The 19,201-nt window shown below is 35.4% G+C and overlaps 1 protein-coding gene across 2 annotated transcripts in view; it reads left to right on the top strand.

Annotated features, from left to right (window-relative positions):
* LOC118895758 (bifunctional heparan sulfate N-deacetylase/N-sulfotransferase 4) overlaps positions 1 to 14,560 on the top strand; it is a 235,915-nt gene extending 221,355 nt beyond the window's left edge. The window contains exons 10-13 of one of the 2 annotated variants that reach the window (XM_036853272.1): positions 1,331 to 1,501; positions 2,437 to 2,546; positions 6,592 to 6,694; positions 14,441 to 14,560. In XM_036853272.1, coding sequence (XP_036709167.1) covers positions 1,331 to 1,501; positions 2,437 to 2,546; positions 6,592 to 6,694; positions 14,441 to 14,560 — 504 coding nt within the window. The remainder of the gene's footprint in view (positions 1 to 1,330; positions 1,502 to 2,436; positions 2,547 to 6,591; positions 6,695 to 14,440) is intronic. The other variant, XM_036853273.1, reaches the window with a different exon arrangement.
* Positions 14,561 to 19,201: the final 4,641 nt, after the last annotated feature.

Genomic DNA, 19,201 nt, shown 5'->3' with positions numbered 1-19,201 from the left:
TTACAAATAAGGTCAATAAATAAGCAATTATGAGAGGGCTTCAAAAGTATTATTATTTCTACCAACCTACCACTCATTAGTTACACTTTAACCATTTACCACTTAATCATCTTTACTTTCTTAGCAATTTTTATTTCTAACATATATAAGGGCTGCTATTACATAATTCTATCAGGCTCTAATATACTTCCATCCTTATCCTGTAGTAAATTTTCTTTAAGTTCACTTTTAGATATCTTGCAAAATCAATTCATCCAGTCCCACACACCTCATTCATCTTCACTCAAATTTACTTTAAAGTTCTCTTAGTTTCCACATTTATTTTTTTCTGCTTATTAAAATCTTTCTCACTACATTTTAACTCAAAAGCATCAATCATTAAAAAAGATCCCTTCATCTTTCATTCAGAACTAATCACTTATTGGTCTGACTATCACAGCAAATAACTTATACCTCTAGTCAAATATATGACTTTATCACAATCTGTTAATCTATTGTTTTCCATACCAGATTTTGATTTCTTTGAAGACAGCAATTTTGTCTTACCTATATCTTTTTATCTCTAGAATCTATTGCAGGTTATTGTTCTGGGAAGGATCTTAATGAATGCTTATAAAATTGTATTGATTTGTGTTGGGCTCTTGAGCTTGACCAATGATGGTAGGAGGTGAAAGATTCAGAGAATTTGGTACTGAAAAGCAGTAGTGAATTGGTATTTAGGAATTAGCAGAGTTAGGTGGAAACCCTTGGGAGGGTCAAAGTGAAGTGCCTTGGGCAACATCAACATAAATGTGACACCTGAGCAAGCAAGAATAAACATCTGCCTTCTCGGTACCCATAGCACCTGACACACAGGGATATTAGGGAATTGTCAGAACCCTCAGCAGTGGCTGTAATGAAACAAGAGCACAGTAATATGTAAGCCTACTCCTGCCAATCAAAATCTCTTTTCATCAGGCTTGATCTGTCTGGTCCCTGACATCTTTTCACTTATAATCAGACCCATGGAGAAAGTCCTTGTACTCTGTCTCTTGTCTTGCACCTAAACATTTTAGACATGAAGGCAACCACAGGCTTATCTGAATGCTACTTGATATATATGGAAGGCTTATACTCTATATAAACAATATGCCAATGCCTAGGTTTCAATATAGTATGCACTTTTCACCTTATTTTTCATTCTAAAATCAATTAATTATTTTTTGTTACTTTTTTTGGAATAAAAGACACATGACACCCACACATATATCCACACATCAAACACATACATGCACACATACCTATGCAGGCATAAAGAAAATTAATTTTACAATTGACTTTCTTATTAAAGCACCAAAGATCACATGAAGATCCAGCTGCCCTGAGGTTTAATTTCTATGAAGTTATCACAACAGCACATTGGGCCCCATCTGACCTGAAAACTTTGCAGAGAAGATGCCTATTACCTGGATGGTATGCGGTCCACATAGAAAGATGGCTAACTTACTTTGCTGCTTCTCAGGTAATGTCCTGAACTGAATTTCTTCTGTTTATTATATCCTCATAGTGTTGCACTGACAAACAGAAAATATAAATTAACATTGCCACAGATAGCAATTTATTATCAGAGATGATCATAACTAAGGAAGAAATGTGGATTTTTACATTTTTAATGTCAATGGTAGTATTACAATGTTAAGTGGCTGTGAAACACATTCTGGGGATCTTCTTTTGGATAGTAGCTGGTCTCAAAGTGGTAGGGCCTCACACAGGAGGCATCAGGTGCTTCATAGGCAATCACCAGTAGAGGAGCAGCCAGTTAGACAGAACCTTTATGGAACACCATGTGCAGATACCCGTGTGTCATCTGTCCTGTGGGACTCTTATAAGGAAAGAAGGAGGTCATGGGTTAGACTGTCAAAATGGAAAGTGTTGTAACAGCTCCAGGAACTTGGGATAGAACAGGAAATAAGGATCTGAGGAAAGTGTCCACATCCTTTATCTTCTTCATTCCAGTCAGGTCACAACTAAAACCTGAGTTCTCTGTTGTGGTTTGTAAGGAGAATAGATGGTTAATTTTCATCTGTATGCCCATTATTTCCAAGCCCTTGGCTCCAAGGTTAACTCATGGAATTTCATAGGTTGGATAATTATCTGTATTACAGAGCAGATGGAAAATCGTGTTTCTACTGAACTACTAAATCAAGAGAGTGTCAGTGTTTATTTATGATTTACAATCAAGTTAGTTAAGGGTTATAAAAAATGCCTTTGGCAAAATTTGCTGTTTATTTGGAAGGACACAAGAATAGTAAACATTAACATGTATGCTAAGTAGTCCATATTTTCTTCCTTTTCACACTGATCTAATTGATTAACATCTTACCAGGTCAAGGGAGGCAGCTTGGTCTATTTAATTTAATTTTGTTCTTCATAAAGTGACTATTTTTGACTCTACAGTTGCTAATTATTGATGGACAGCAGCTGAGATCTGACCCAGTTACTGTGATGGACGAAGTCCAGAAGTTTCTGGGAGTTACACCTCATTATAATTACTCTGAAGCACTAACGTGAGTCTATTCTCATGGTTGATTTCATTTCCATTATTTGCCATCATAAATTATCACTGGTAGGTGTGTATATAGCATCATTAATACTAGGTATGAATTTATACATCATTATGCTACTCAAAAGCAGTCAAAGGAATGTCCTCATTATTCATGTAGTGTCTCCCTTTTGAATACCAGGAACACTTTACCTTATAGGCATTTTATGTATCACAAATTCCCCTTTTTGTGAGCTTTTTCCCAGTATAAATTTGTTTAAGTAAACTTTCTACATGCCTACTCTATGCAGAAAGTGTTCTAGGAATTGAGGTTACAAAGGTGAGAAAGATGATCTCTTTCCCCAAGTAATTTACAGGTTAGAAATAAAATGTTGATGGCCTCCATTAGCTCTGTGAAAGTGAGTAGTGTTTTGGGCAGAACTGGGAAAGGGATACATTCATGTTTTACTCTGTATTTATTAAATTGTGTATAACCAAATATAATCACGTATAATGTTGTAGTTATTATTGCACAGCTGACCGCCCAGAACCTACCGGCATGTAACCGTAGCCATTTTATTATGCTCATGGATGCTGTGGGCTGGGAATTTAGACAGGACACAGCCAGGACAACTTGTCTCTGCTCAAAATATATACCTGGGGCCATATTTGGGAAGACATGAATATCTAGGTATGACTTGAACGGCTGGAGACTGGAGTCTTCTGGAGGCTTCTTTACTCACATCTTTGGCTCTTGGACTGGGATGGCTCGAAGCTGAGCTCAGTGGGACGAGACCTCTCTCTGTGTGACTTTCTCACAGTGTAGTGGCTTTGTGTTCTGAGAGGGGGTGGTATATCGAGCGAATGTGGTTCAAGGCCTTCTCTGATCTAGCCTTGCAAGTCACATAGCATCACTTATGTCATATTCTATTGATTGCAACCAAGTCACTAGAGCCAGTGCAAATCCAAGGGGAGGGAAAGGAGCCTCCGCCTCTTGATGAGGAGGGGCAAGGACGTTCTGCAGAAGAGAATGTGGGAGGGGGTGTATTGTTGCAGTCACCTTGGGAAAATAAAATCATATACTTGGGTAATTGAAAATGGAAAAAAAAGTGTAAAGAAGCAAAATAACAAACAAAAACAAAAGCTCCAAGCAGTCAAAATATATATTTAAAAGGGCATGTACTTGATGCCCTCACAAAGGCCTGATATACAGCCTATTAAGTTTTAGACAAAATTTTAACAAGCTTGATTATATAATTTCCCAGTTCACAGCAGATTAGAATCAGCAATTAGACAATTAGAGAGGGTAATGGAAGGACAGGAAAAGAAGCAATATGATTGGGTTGTTCCTTATCCACTAAAACAAGTCTAATGAAGTTTTCACCTACACATGGAAATTACAACACAAGGCATGGCCCCTGTTGATTAAGTAGACAAAGCTTCCCATAATACGTTTACATAAATACTTATTGATGTCAGCATGTCTTCCCCTGCCTGCCTGCAGTAGTTTAGGGAATGGTTCTATCCTGTTTACTACAAATAGTTCCTTATGGTTCAATAAACCTGTAAAATCATACTTTTAAAGAAGAGATTACAAACAAGTACAGAATATATGGTTTTTAATATGTCTCACACATCACAAAAATTAATAACTATAGTGATGTTCAGTGTAATAAAAGAACTTGTAAGGCAACAAATTCATATCCTCAAAGTTGTCTAACAGTTATTTGAGAAAGGCTTTGCATCTTAATTTCACAATTTCATGCCTACTGAAACCAAACCATAAAACAAGGAATTGATATAACTTAGCAAGAATAAATGCCCATTGTTAGACTTCGGGTATATAACATTGTCAATGAAATAAATGAAACCAGGGCAGCAAAGTAATGTGGATTCAAGGTTATGGCAACCCTATCTAAAAGAATGACTTTCAATATTCTGGATGGCTCCCCTTCCTCAGGTTGTATTAAACTCTGCCTCACAACAGCTGTTTGGAGAGCAAGGAGAGACAGCAGCCCATCCTGAGACCTCTGTACACCGGAGAGCAAAAGATATGCTCTCAGTGTGTATAAATATCTTGGCTTGGTTGCCAGAGCTGTATTTTACCTTAATGCAGTTAAATATTCTCATCCTGAGGCAGAAAATGCTGTTTAGGGGCACTGTTATGCTGCCTTCCCCATCTCATTTTGTACAGCATGCAGAATTGTTTTTCCTCTTGGGAAATTAATGAAAACTAGAGAAAGGCCTATGATAGGCAAGGAGCAGATTGAAAAGTCCAGGTTGGAAATGACTCTGTCTTCCTTTTATCCATTTAACCAGTGATGTATTTAATTTTAATTGATAACATGTACTAGGACAACCTGGATTGCAAAGATCAGGTCTCTAGTAATAGATTGGGCAGGGAACTGTGACGAAAAATTCCCTCTCCCCCTGAATGAGTTCACATATGCGCAGAAGCAAATTGCAGGTGCACCGGTATTATAGGAATGGGCCCAGGGCAACAAAATATTCTGCAGCTAATTAACTTTACGTCCTACTCAATTATGCTCCATCTTTCTAAAACATCTGCTGAGCAACAAAAATGCAAACCTTTTCGATGTTTTATGCATGCAGCAAGTCCCATAGCAGTAAATTTAAAATTTCCCTTCCTATTTGGTTTATTCTTTCATTTTTCCTACCTTGTTAGTCCTAAACAAAAATTCTTATACATCTGAGTTTAAACCAAATAATTAGGCCACACATTCTTTCTTTTATAACTTTGTGCAGCCATGGGAACAAAACAACATTAGAATTTTCTTTAAGAGTATTGGGTCTGAATTAACCAATAGGATCATCTGCCTTCAACAAAAGAAATGAAGATTTTTCTAATCTTCCATTCACCATTTGTATAATCTGTGTCTCATGTTCTCTGGAAAAATATACTGAATTATATCTTTACCCTTTTAATTTCCTCCTTGAAAAGTATAAACATTTCGAACTGTTAAAAAAAAATAGCAGTTTTCTTGGAAGCTTTAATTCAGGTTTATATACATGGAAGCAACCTAAGTGTCCATCGACAGATGAATGGATAAAGAAGATGTGGCACATATATACAATAGAATATTACTCAGCCATAAAAAGAAATGAAATTGAGTTATTTGTAGTGAGGTGGATGGACCTAGAGTCTGTCATACAGAGTGAAGTAAGTCAGAAAGAGAAAAACAAATACCATATGCTAACACATATATATGGAATCTAAAAAAAAAAAAAAGTGGTCATGAAGAACCTAGGGGCAAGATGGGAATAAAGACGCAGACCTACTAGAGAATGGACTTGAGGACATGGGGCAGGGGAATGGTAAGCTGGGACAAAGTGATAGAGTGGCATGGACATATATACACTACCAAATGTAAGATAGATAGCTAGTGGGAAGCAGCCACATAGCACAGGGAGATCAGCTCGGTGCTTTGTGACCACCTAGAGGGGTGGGTTTGGGAGAGTGGAAGGGAGGGAGACACAAGAGGGAAGAGATATGGGGATATATGTATATGTATAGCTGATTCACTTTGTTATAAAACAGAAACTAACACACCACTGTAAAGCAATTATACTCCAATAAAGATGTTTAAAAACACAAAAGTATATTTACATTACATTCAGTCACCTTACTATATACCATTGAATGATTTCAAAGAAATCTGTGAATATATTTTAACAGGGAAATCATAGAAATAAGACAATAAATATTCTAAAGATCCTATATATATGGTTGTAGTTTTGTAGTTCATCTTTCATCTTTTATGGATGAACAGGTAAAATATAAAACTTAATAATTTCATCACAAGAAAAGACTAAAGATCTATATGTTCTTTTTCATTACAGTAGAAATATCAAAAATATATAACATATAGTTTATTTAATCTCATAAATCAATTCAATGAATATTTGTAGAATTGAATTAAATTAAATCAAAGCAACAGGCATATGAAAGTGCATTTCCTTTATACAGTTGGTGAGGCTCTCTCAAAATTCTGTGTATAATTTATAATCATTATATTTTTATTATCATTTATATATTTGATCTTTTGTAGTTTTGATCCCCAGAAGGGCTTTTGGTGTCAACTAGTGGAAGGAGGAAAGACCAAATGCCTTGGAAAAAGCAAAGGTCGAAAGTATCCACCCATGGATCCAGAGGTAATATTTTCCTCATCTTTGAAATACACTGGTAGAACCCTGTGCATACAACTATTTCAAAGCTAGTAGGCAATAAAACTGATTCCTTTTTCTGCTTTTTCATTGCTATCGATAGTTTTATATTTGGAAAATAAATAGACAGACCAACAGAGATAGATGATTGATAGATATCTGTAGAAGCTGTGTGCTGGGATGCAATTCAAACATAAATACTTACTGAACAGTAACTCCTTTCCAAATGTGTAAAGTACTTAAATAAATTATCTACTAAACAAGTGGTTTTGGACAAAATATATAAGCATTATTATTACATATTAAATACATATATACAACGCCTATACAGTGCATGGTACTGAGTTAAGCAAAGGAGAGTAAACTGCTCTAATCACCAATTACAACATGTGGTGGAGAGCTTCTTCCACATCGCCAAGCAAGGCTCAGACATCAGCTGTGTGTCCCACAACTCAACACAATTCTGACACTGTCTTCCCAAAGATAGTAACAGATCCCACAGGCTAAGGACCCCATCCTACAAGACTGTCCCTCCCTGTTCAGGTTTTCACCTCAAGTCCCAAGTCCAGGTTATCACCTCCATCTTGAACCACTGGCTATAGATTGGACGTTCCAAAAACCCCCTCCTTTGTTCTGATTAATATGCTAGAGCAACTCCCAAAACTCAGAGCAACATTTTTCTTATTGGATCACTGTTTTATTACAAAGGGATATAACTCAGAAATAGCCAGATATATGAGCTGCATAGGCCAAGATATGGGGTAAGGGTGTGGAGCTTCCATGCCTTTTCTGATTTCTCTAGTCTCCCCAAATCTCCACGTGTTCATCAACCCAGAAACTCTCCAAACCCCATCCTTTTTCGGTTTTTATGGAAGTTTCATTACAGGGACATTATTGATTAAATCACTGACAAATGGTGATTGTTTCAACCTCCAGCCCCTCTCCCTTTCCCTGTGGTCAGGGGATAACATTAAAGTTCCAACCTTTTGCACCAGAGGGCAGACAGCAGAAGCAAGAAGAACTACAATCCTGCAACCTGTGGAACAAAAACCACATTCACAGAAAGATAGACAAGATGAAAAGGCAGAGGGCTATGTACCAGATGAAGGAACAAGATAAAACCCCAGAAAAACAACTAAATGAAGTGGAGATAGGCAACCTTCCAGAAAAAGAATTCAGAATAATGATGGTGAAGATGATCCAAGACCTCGGAAAAAGAATGGAAGCAAAGATCGAGAAGATGCAAGAAATGTTTAACAAAGACCTAGAAGAATTAAAGAACAAACAAGCAGAGATGAACAATACAATAACTGAAATGAAAACTACACTAGAAGGAATCAATAGCAGAGTAACTGAGGCAGAAGAACGAATAAGTGACCGGGAAGACAGAATGGTGGAATTCACTGCTGCGGAACAGAATAAAGAAAAAAGAATGAAAAGAAATGAAGACCGCCTAAGAGACCTCTGGAACAACATTAAACACAACAACATTCGCATTATAGGGGTCCCAGAAGGAGAAGAGAGAGAGAAAGGACCCAAGAAAATATTTGAAGAGATTATAATCCAAAACTTCCCTCACATGGGAAAGGAAATAGCCACCCAAGTCCAGGAAGCGCAGCCAGTCCCATACAGGATAAACCCAAAGAGAAACATGCCGAGACACATAGTAATCAAATTGGCAAAAATTAAAGACAAAGAAAAATTATTGAAAGCAGCAAGGGAAAAATGACAAATAACATACAAGGGAACTCCCATAAGGTTAACGGCTGATTTCTTAGCAGAAGCTGTGCAAGCCAGAAGGGAGTGGCATGATATACTTAAAGTGATGAAAGGGAAGAACCTACAACCAAGATTACTCTACCCGGCAAGGATCTCATTTAGATTTGATGGAGAAATCAAAAGCTTTACAGACAAGCAAAAGCTAAGAGAATTCAGCACCACAAAACCAGCTCTACAACAAATGCTAAAGGAATTTCTCTAACTGGGAAACACAAGAGAAGAGAAGGACCTACAGAAACAAACCCAAAACTATTAAGAAAATGACCACAGGAACATATATATCAATAATTACCTTAAACGTGAATGGATTAAATGCTCCAACCAAAAGACACAGGCTTGCAGAATGGATACAAAAACAACACCCATATATATGCTGTCTACAAGAGACCCACTTCAGATCTAGGGACACATACAGACTGAAAGTGAGGGGATGGAAAAAGATATTCCATGCAAATGGAAATCAAAAGAAAGCTGGAGTAGCAATACTCATATCAGATAAAATAGACTTTAAAATACAGAATGTTACAAGAGACAAGGAAGGACACTGCATACTGATCAAGGGATCAATCCAAGAAGAAGATATAATAATTGTAAATATTTATGCACCCAACATAGGAGCAAATCAATACATAAGGCAACTGCTAACAGCTATAAAAGAGGAAATTGACAATAACACAATAATAGTGGGGGACTTTAACACCTCACTTACACCAATAGACAGATCATCCAAAATGAAAATAAATAAGGAAACAGAAGCTTTAAATGACACAATAGACCAGATAGGTTTAATTAATATTTTTAGGACATCCGATCCAAAAACAGCAGATTACACATTCTTCTCAAGTGTGCATGGAACATTCTCCAGGATAGATCATATCTTGGGTCACAAATCAAGCCTCAGTAAATTTAAGAAAATTGAAATCATATTAAGCATCTTTTCTGACCACAACACTATGAGATTAGAAATGAATTACAGGGAAAAAAATGTAAAAAACACAAACACATGGAGGTTAAACAATACGTTACTAAATAACCAAGAGATAACTGAAGAAATCAAAGAGGAAATCAAAAAATACCTAGAGACAAATGACAATGAGAACACGACCATCCAAAACCTACGGGATGCAGCAAAAGCAGTTCTAAGAGGGAAGTTTATAGCTATACAAGCCTACCTCAAGAAACAAGAAAAATCTCAAGTAAACAATCTAACCTTACACCTAAAGGAACTAGAGAAAGAAGAACAAACAAAACCCAAAGTTAGCAGAAGGAAAGAAATCATAAAGATCAGAGCAGAAATAAATGAAATAGAAACAAAGAAAACAATAGCAAAGATCAATAAAACTAAAAGCTGGTTCTTTGAGAAGATAAATAAAATTGATAAACCATTAGCCAGACTCATCAAGAAAAAGAGGGAGAGGACTCAAATCAATAAAATTAGAAATGAAAAAGGAGAAGTTACAACAGACACTGCAGAAATACGAAGCATCCTAAGAGACTACTACAAACAACTCTATGCCAATAAAATGGACAACTTGGAAGAAATGGACACATTCTTAGAAAGGTATAACCTTCCAAGACTGAACCAGGAAGAAAGAGAAGATATGAACAGACGAATCACAAGTAATGAAATTTAAAGTGTGATTAAAAATTTTCCAACCAATGAAAGTCCAGGACCAGATGGCTTCACAGATGAATTCTATCAAACATTTAGAGAAGAGCTAACACCCATCCTTCTCAAACTCTTCCAAATAATTGCAGAGGAAGGAACTCTCCCAAACTCATTCTATGAGGCCACCATCAGCCTGATACCAAAACCAGACAAAGATACTACAAAAAAAGAAAATTACAGACCAATATCACTGATGAATATAGATGCAAAAATCCTCAACAAAATACTAGCAAACGAATCCAACAACACAGTAAAAGGATCATACACCATGATCAAGTGGGATTTATCCCAAGGATGCAAGGATTCTTCAATATACGCAAATCAATCAATGTGATACACCATATTAACAAATTGAAGAATAAAAACCATATGATCATCTCAATAGATGCAGAAAAAGCTTTTGACAAAATTCAACACCAATTTATGATAAAAATCTCTCCAGAAAATGGGCATAGAGGGAACCTACCTCAACATAATAAAGGCCATATACGACAAACCCACAGCAAACATCATTCTCAGTGGTGAAAAACTGAAAGCATTTCCTCTAAGATCAGGAAGAAAACAAGGATGTCCACTCTCACCACTATTATTCAACATCGTTTTGGAAGTCCTAGCCAAGGCAATCAGAGAAGAAAAAGAAATAAAAGGAATACAAATTGGAAAAGAAGAAGTAAAACTGTCACTGTTTGCAGATGACATACTATACACAGAGAATCCTAAAGATGCCACCAGAAAACTACTAGAGCTAATCCATGAATTTGGTAAAGTAGCAGGATACAAAATTAATGCACAGAAATCTCTTGCATTCCTATACACTAATGATGAAAAATCTGGAAGAGAAATTAAGGAAACACTCCCATTTACCATTTCAAGAAAAGAATAAAAAGAATACCATTGCAAGAAAGAATAAAATACCTAGGAATAAACCTACCTATGGAGACAAAAGACCTGTATGCAGAAAACTATAAGACACTGATGAAAGAAATTAAAGATGATACCAACAGATGGAGAGATATACCATGTTCTTGGATTGGAAGAATCAGTATTGTGAAAATGACTATACTACCCAAAGCAATCTACAGATTCAATGCAATCCCTATCAAATTACCAATGGCATTTTTTATGGAACTAGAACAAAAAATCTTAAAATTTGTATGGAGACACAAAAGACCCCGAATAGCCAAAGTAGTCTTGAGGGGAAAAAACAGAGCTGGAGAAATCAGACTCCCTGACTTCAGACTATACTACAAAGCTACAGTAATCAAGACAATATGGTACTGGCACAAAAACAGAAACATAGATCAATGGAACAAGATAGAAAGCCCAGAGATAAACCCACGCACCTATGGTCAACTAATCTATGACAAAGGAGGCAAAGATATACAACGGAGAAAAGACAGTCTCTTCAATAAGTGGTGCTGGGAAAACTGGACAGCTACATGTAAAAGAGTGAAATTAGAACACTCCCTAACACCAAACACAAAAATAAACTCAAAATGGATTCGAGATCTAAATGTAAGACCGGACACTATAAAACTCTTAGAGGAAAACATAGGAAGAACACTCTTTGACATAAATCACAGCAAGATCTTTTTTGATCCACCTCCTAGAGTAATGGAAATAAAAACAAAAATAAACAAATGTGACCTAATGAAACTTAAAAGCTTTTACACAGCAAAGGAAACTACAAACAAGACGAGAAGACAACCCTCAGAATGGGAGAAAATATTTGCAAAGGAATCAACGGACAAAGGATTAATCTCCAAAATATATAAACAGTGCATGCAGCTCAATATTAAAGAAACAATCAACCCAATCCAAAAATGGGCAGAAGACCTAAATAGACATTTCTCCAAAGAAGACATACAGATGGCCAAGAAGCGGATGAAAAGCTGCTCAGCATCACTAATTATTAGAGAAATGCAAATCAAAACTACACTGAGGTATCACCTCACACCAGTTAGAATGGGCATCATCAGAAAATCTACAAACAACAAATGCTGGAGAGGGTGTGGAGAAAAGGGAACCCTCTTGCACTGTTGGTGGAAATGTAAATTGATACAGCCACTATGGAGAACAGTATGGAGGTTCCTTTAAAAACTAAAAATAGAATTACCATGTGATCCAGCAATCCCACTACTGGGCAGATACCCAGAGAAAACCAAAATTCAAAAAGACACATGCACCCCAATATTCATTGCAGCTCTATTTACAATAGCCAGGTCATGGAAGCAACCTAAATGCCCATCAACAGACGAATGGATAAAGAAGTTGTGGTACATATATACAATGGAATGTTACTCAGCCATAAAAAGGAATGAAATTGGGTCATTTGTTGAAACGTGGATGGATCTAGAGACTGTCATACAGAGTGAAGTAAGTCAGAAAGAGAAAAACAAATATCGTATATTAACGCATGTATGTGGAACCTAGAAAAATGGTACAGGTTAACCGGTTTGCAGGGCAGAAGTTGAGACACAGACGTAGAGAACAAACATATGGATACCAAGGGGGGAAAGCCGCGTTGGGGGTGGGGATGGTGGTGTGATGAATTGGGAATTTGGGATTGACATGTATACACTGATGTGTATAAAATTGATGACTAATAAAAACCTGCTGTATAAAAAAAATAAAAAGTTCCAACCTTTTAATCACAAGGTTGTTTCCCCATGACCAGCCTCCATTCTTAGGTGGGGTCCAAAAGCCACCTCACTGATGTAACAAAATATACCTTTATCTCTATCTCACTTAGGAAATTCCAAGAGTTTTAGGAGCTCTGTGCCAGAAATGGGGTCAATGATCAACTTCATATTTCTTATTATGAATCACAATATCACAAATAGGATACAGGATAAAACAGTTATGAGCCCAGATTTATTATAGGAGGATAAATTAGTTACAGTCACTTGTTTATAGTAAGATACACAAAACAATGTGAAACTACAAAAAGGCAGGGGAAAAAAATCTTTCAATAAAAGTTATGGTATGTGGAGATAGACTAGGATTGGGAAACCAATTAGCAATCAACTGAGCAGATATAATGAGTATCTCTCCTAAGACAAGGTGGGCCAAAGGAGGATGGAAGTGATTAGGTATTACTATGGATATAGAAGAACCAGAAGGTCCTCAAACTATACCTTTGAACTCAATAATTTCAAAAGGGCTTCAAAAATCACTTTAATCTACCAAGAAACCAATGTAAAATTCCACTACTTCTATAAAAATCTTATCCAGAATTTGAAGTGTTTACAATCTGGTTTAAGGGAAGAAATGTAATGAAATACCTGGTGAATGGTACAAGACGAAATGTAGTTGTCTTAAGTCCATTTCCACAGTACACACAAAAGTGGCTAAGGGAGTTTTAGGAAGAAAGAGACTCATTTGTGCTAAAATATTGGGAGGGCTTAAGAGAGATGGTGTAACTTTGACCAGATGGAAACCTATACGTGGGCCATTGCTGCCTGTATTTTCACAGGAAAAATGTTCATCTCTACTATTTTATCAAAGAGACACAGAACTATGTTCATTGGGTTCTAATATGAGGTAAGTGACATCCAGAGAGAAAGACCAATTATAAATTTTCTGTCTTCCAGAAATAAAACAAACTAAAACCACAGATATATCTGATAATCCTTTTTTAAACCATTCATCTAAAAGTGGCCCATCAGTCCAGCTTGGTTAGGAATATAAGAATCACAGGAAAGATCATTATAATGATCTTTATAATGAGACCTTATAATATCTTTGAAGAAGAAACGCTTAATTATTTTTCAAAAAAACTGTTTTGGTCCTGAATAAATATAGAAAACATTTTATAAATTGCAAGTTATTTCTTTAATCATGAAATTCAACTTTTGTGATTATGTTCATTTTTCATCTTTATGCTATGACCCAATTTTACCAATAAAGTGACCAATTTTAAAAACATAGATGTTTTTTCTGTAGATTTGGTACCACATCCAGTCCCTACGTACCTCATTCTTCTTTAGTATTATATACTTCTTATCAACTTTTCTCCCTACATAGACTTCAGCAATCCCTTAATAAATAGGTGTTTTAGTGGTTGTATAAGGCACATAAGTTATACCCGGACCCATTTTTATTTTACAGCTACACTTCTGCCAAATCTTTTCTAATGGTAAAAATGAGTGATATCTGTGGAAAAATACAAAGAAATACCTATTTTATAGCCAGTCCTAGTGTAGTAGAATTTCTTAAGAAATGTGCACAATCTCATTTAATGAACTAATAGCTTCCTTTGCCTTCTTTTTCTATTCATTTTTCAGTCTAGAACCTTCCTCTCTAATTACTACCGAGATCATAATGTGGAACTGTCCAAACTACTACACAGACTGGGGCAGCCTCTCCCATCATGGCTGAGACAGGAGCTACAAAAAGTGAGATAGCACTGGAGAGAAGAATCAAGGCTCCCAAGATACTGACTTTTACTATGAAACAGAAAAACAAACCCCCCATCTTTTATCCCCTTAATGCACTTGTGACTGTCAACAGAGGATCGTGTGAATAAATCTTCTATCTTTTTCATAAAATGAAAACTGTTATATATGCACGCATTGGCAATTACTAGCATCAATCCCTGTGTGAGCTTTTGAGAAATAATGTGGGGTTTTGTGGCATTACCCAGTTTCCAATGTGGGGATCATAACACAGCCCAGTTCCTCTGTTAACCATAAGGTTTCTGAAACTGTGTTTGACTGAGAACTCTGATTATATGCAAGAGACAAATTAGAATCTTGAGGAAAAGATAAGGACTGAGATATCTGTAAATGAGGCTAGTAGTAACCCATATCTGAATTAAGGGCTTACATTTTCCCTTGCTAATTTAAAAACAATTTTGCTTTTGTTATGAAATTATAAGTATAATCCTATACTCTTATTTTGAGCAGTTATTACTTATTATACTTAGCCCACACATGTTTTCTTCTGTTACTCCTCTTTATGAATTTCTTTGACTTGCTAAAGAAGTTGCGAAGTTGTAACCTCCCACATTTTTGGTCTGTTTTCCTCTTACAGGAGGAGACTATCTGAAAGTTTCCATATTCACTGACAATAGTATTTTATCTGGCAAGGCATGCCATTCTCAGTGAATTTTGCATTATGGTTCCAACAGCGTCTATCAGAGATTTGGGGGGGAAATGAATGAGAAAGTGCATACTTTGCATAATATTAACTACTGTGTGTAAGGCCATCTTTCCATGGGTAAAAATCTTACCATGCTATTAATCTAGGTATTTCCACCTGGACAATGATGTAGTATTTATATATTTTTTCACTATCCACAGAAGAAAGAAAACTTTATTGATAAGACATGGAATGAAAATACCAATATGTGTTTACAGGTAGAGAGAGGCACTTGTGCCTTTTATGTAGTACATGTCAATCGGTTAAAGCATGCACTTTTATATGTGTCAGTACATATACTAATGCAGAAGATTATGTTTTTAATGCCTATTTAACAGAAGAAATGTAATTTAAAACTTACCTCTTTAAACACCATGAATTCTCTAAATTAAACCATATTTCTCATCCATGCCATCCAAAAATTAATTTCTAGAGAAGTGATGCTCTTTCTGTCTTAGAGTTATAGGTTACTCTCCCATTTGGAGGATTTTTGTCTCATTTGTCAATGAAGATATGTTAAAGATTTGTTAATCTTTTCAGTGATACATGAAGGTAAAATTTCAGCAGAACAGTAAATCAAAGTGGCTTTGGTAGCATTACCTATCAATCCATCCTTCCTCCAGAGTAATTTTTCTATAGGCTGTAAATAATATTACATTCTCCTATAATCTGAGCAATTATGCTTGACATAATTCAATGTCTTCAAAGGAAACTGAAGATCATCTTTTCTGTTTATTTGTTGTTTGTGGTTTTAAGCAAACAATTCAAGTATGATCTAAAAGAGAATCAAGAAACAGGATTCACCTTTGGATCTATACTTCATTAAGATTTTTGTTTTTCTGTTGTTTTCCCACTGCATCTAAAGGCTCTTGATCTTTTTCAGAAAATGTTAAGATTTTTCTTGGGTATGAATTAATACAAATCACAAAACTGTTGCTTTTGTTGTTCTTTGTTCAGTGTGAGACTCAGTTTCTCCACCTTATTGTTACTTAGGTGAGCATGTGCTTGATAGCATTCCATTAAAGCACACTAAAATCGTAAGAATTGTGTATTTAGAACTCTAACTTTTGATTTATTTGTTCACTAGTTTCCTCCAGTTACATTCTAATTTTTTCTTTCGTGAAGTAGAGATTAACATTTTTTTTTCCCAAGTGGGAAGAAAGAGATATTTGTAGAAAAGAGGGGAGATACTTTTCATATTGAGTAAAATTCATATAATTCAAAGTCCACCTTATCACCAGATTTTTTAAAGTGTAACTAATTTTCTGCATTTTTTAATTTTTTCTAAATAATGTATACAGTATCATTCACCTACCTACAAATAGCTGCGAGCAAAATTCCCACAAATTCAACTAGTCTTTTCTTCCCTGGTTCATTTCAATCAGTATGCACATTTTTCTTACTAAGATTGACAATGAAGACAACAAAACAAATTTTAATTATGTAATTCATCTCTTACAGTAAACTACTTAGAGGAACTCTGGGCTATGAGAAGATTATAATAAATCTGGAAAAATTTTAGTTTTAAGAATATCTTGGTTTTCCCAATTTTTACCCACTGGCTACTTCAGAACTATTGACTCAAGATTTAACATAGGTAATAGTTTAGCATTCTAAATAAATTATCTTTCATGGTCTTGAATGACATACTTTTTAAAATTTTAAGGAACTTCCTAAAACCTTTAAACAAGCCAGTATTTCTCCTCTTTCCTTCTTTTTCTTTATTCCAACTGCCTAACTTACAAATATAATCGTTGATTACATTAATAAAGGTAAGGAACAATAGTTGATTATAACCCTACATCAAAATATATTAATATATGCTTGTCAAATACCAGCCTCTAAAAATTATATTACAAATCTCATACAAAAACAAATTTTGTTTGTGTTTAACAATGGCCTCAAAACAATTAAATAAGCAACAAGGAATAATGCTAGTGAGAAGAATTAATACTCCTTCTAACACTGTTTTTTTTTTTTCTACAAAAAAGATAGTTCTTCATCCAATAAGAGATTTTATTTGCCTTGATTTCAACAAACCCATTCACATGTACCTCATGGAGTTTTTGTTCTTCTATCTCACTGTTTTAATATGATATAAAGTGACCTGTTTACCATGAGTGTCAATTTATTTTTAATTATGCAAACAATTTACACTCAGATAATATCTTACAAGCCTGCTTTTGGTGGCTAGATAAGATATTAACCATTTGCTTGATGGAGGTCCCTCAAAAACAATGCTGGCCAACGATTTCAAAAAGAAAGAAATCGAAGAGTCTTGCATATAGGATTTTACTTCAACTGTAGGAACACAGCTTGGCCATAGGTACATATGTTTGTTCAGTATATGTATATATATGCAAATGAATATTTTCTTGTGTGAGCCAGTGAGGTGGGTGGGGAGAACATAAAGAGAACTCTGCATTTACTGAATTGTTAAATAACTGATGTAGTACATGCATAACATATCTTTGGTTCTCACTTCTTCAGAATAAATATTACTGCTGGTATGGCCACTAGAGTAATGTTGTTTTTTCCTCTAAAATCCAAGGTTTTCACCCATAGATGAATCTACTTCCTTCCCTTTGACTTGGTTCACTCTATACATATTCCCTGAATTCCAAACATATAACAAGTGTAACCAGGAAATTATGAGAGTGGACTTTGGGTATCTGGGGTCACATCCCAGTTCTGCCTCAGGCAAGCTATGTGGCCTCGGACAATTTGTGGAACATCCCTGAGTCACAGTTTCCTTTTTTGTAAAATAGAGACAATAAAGTATTACTCATTGGGTCACTGTAAACATTAAATGAGAATATATTTAAACAACTTGGCCCATTGCCTAATGTAGTTATGCTGGAACATGTTTGTTACAGAAATAACATATAATATTCAAACCACTATCTCTTTTTTCATCAGACAAGAATATGTTTTTCTATTCCCTTTAATAATAAAACATATATATCTTAAACATATAATTAACTGTATTTGGTTAAAATGAGAAACTGTCTTCACCATCATTTTTCAAAAATAAATTTTGCATGGCTCCCTGCTATTGCTCTGATCAACATTCAGAGCAAGATCATTCCAGCTCAGTCCCTTCTATTGAAGTCTCTTTGTCCCTTTCCTCCTACCTACTTAATCCTCAGTTTATCTAGTAGAATATCTTCCCCTTATCTTCACTTTATATTTCTCTCTTCAAATTTTTTGCAACCCAACAGATCCTCTATCAGGAATATCAGGTCTAGAGGTACAACTCCCTCAAAGGAAAGTCATAAAATTTAATGAAGAGATACATATAATAACAAATCAATGCTTAAAGATCCTAGATAGTTAAAAATTACAAGAAAATTTATCTGAATTCTCTATGAGTCTTTATCTCCAACTTCACCTCTTGTGATAAGATCTCCTTTCCACAAATGAAGCATTCTAATATATTGCTTCCTATTATATTTATTAATACCAAATTTTTTTTTCCATTTTTCATTGCAAATGTCTGGTATTTCAGGCCCCCAATAAGACATTTATATAAATAGTTAATTTCCATTCAAAAATATTTTACTGTTTCTCATATTTTATTTAATACAATATGTCTAAAATATTATTTCAACATGAAATCAATTAAAAAATTATTAATGAGATTTTTATACCCTTGTGGTCATACTGAGCCTTCAAAATCTAATTTGTATTTCACCCATATAGCACATAACAATTTTGGACTTGCCACATTCCAAGTGCTGGTTAGCCACATGGGGCTAGAGGTTTCTATGTTGGACAGCACAGCTCTAATCTCTATTCTCTTCATCTACTTGTTTTTGATCACCTCCTATTCAACCCAATGGTGAGAGCTGAATTCTTGCCCTACAGTTATCAGGGGGCGCCAAACACACAACTCCCAACACTGG

This window comes from Balaenoptera musculus, chromosome 5, assembly GCF_009873245.2.
Source record: "Balaenoptera musculus isolate JJ_BM4_2016_0621 chromosome 5, mBalMus1.pri.v3, whole genome shotgun sequence".
In the NCBI taxonomy this organism is placed as follows: Eukaryota; Metazoa; Chordata; class Mammalia; order Artiodactyla; family Balaenopteridae; genus Balaenoptera; species Balaenoptera musculus.
The sequence above is the reverse complement of the archived record's forward strand: the minus strand, read 5'-3'. Positions and strand labels throughout refer to the sequence as shown.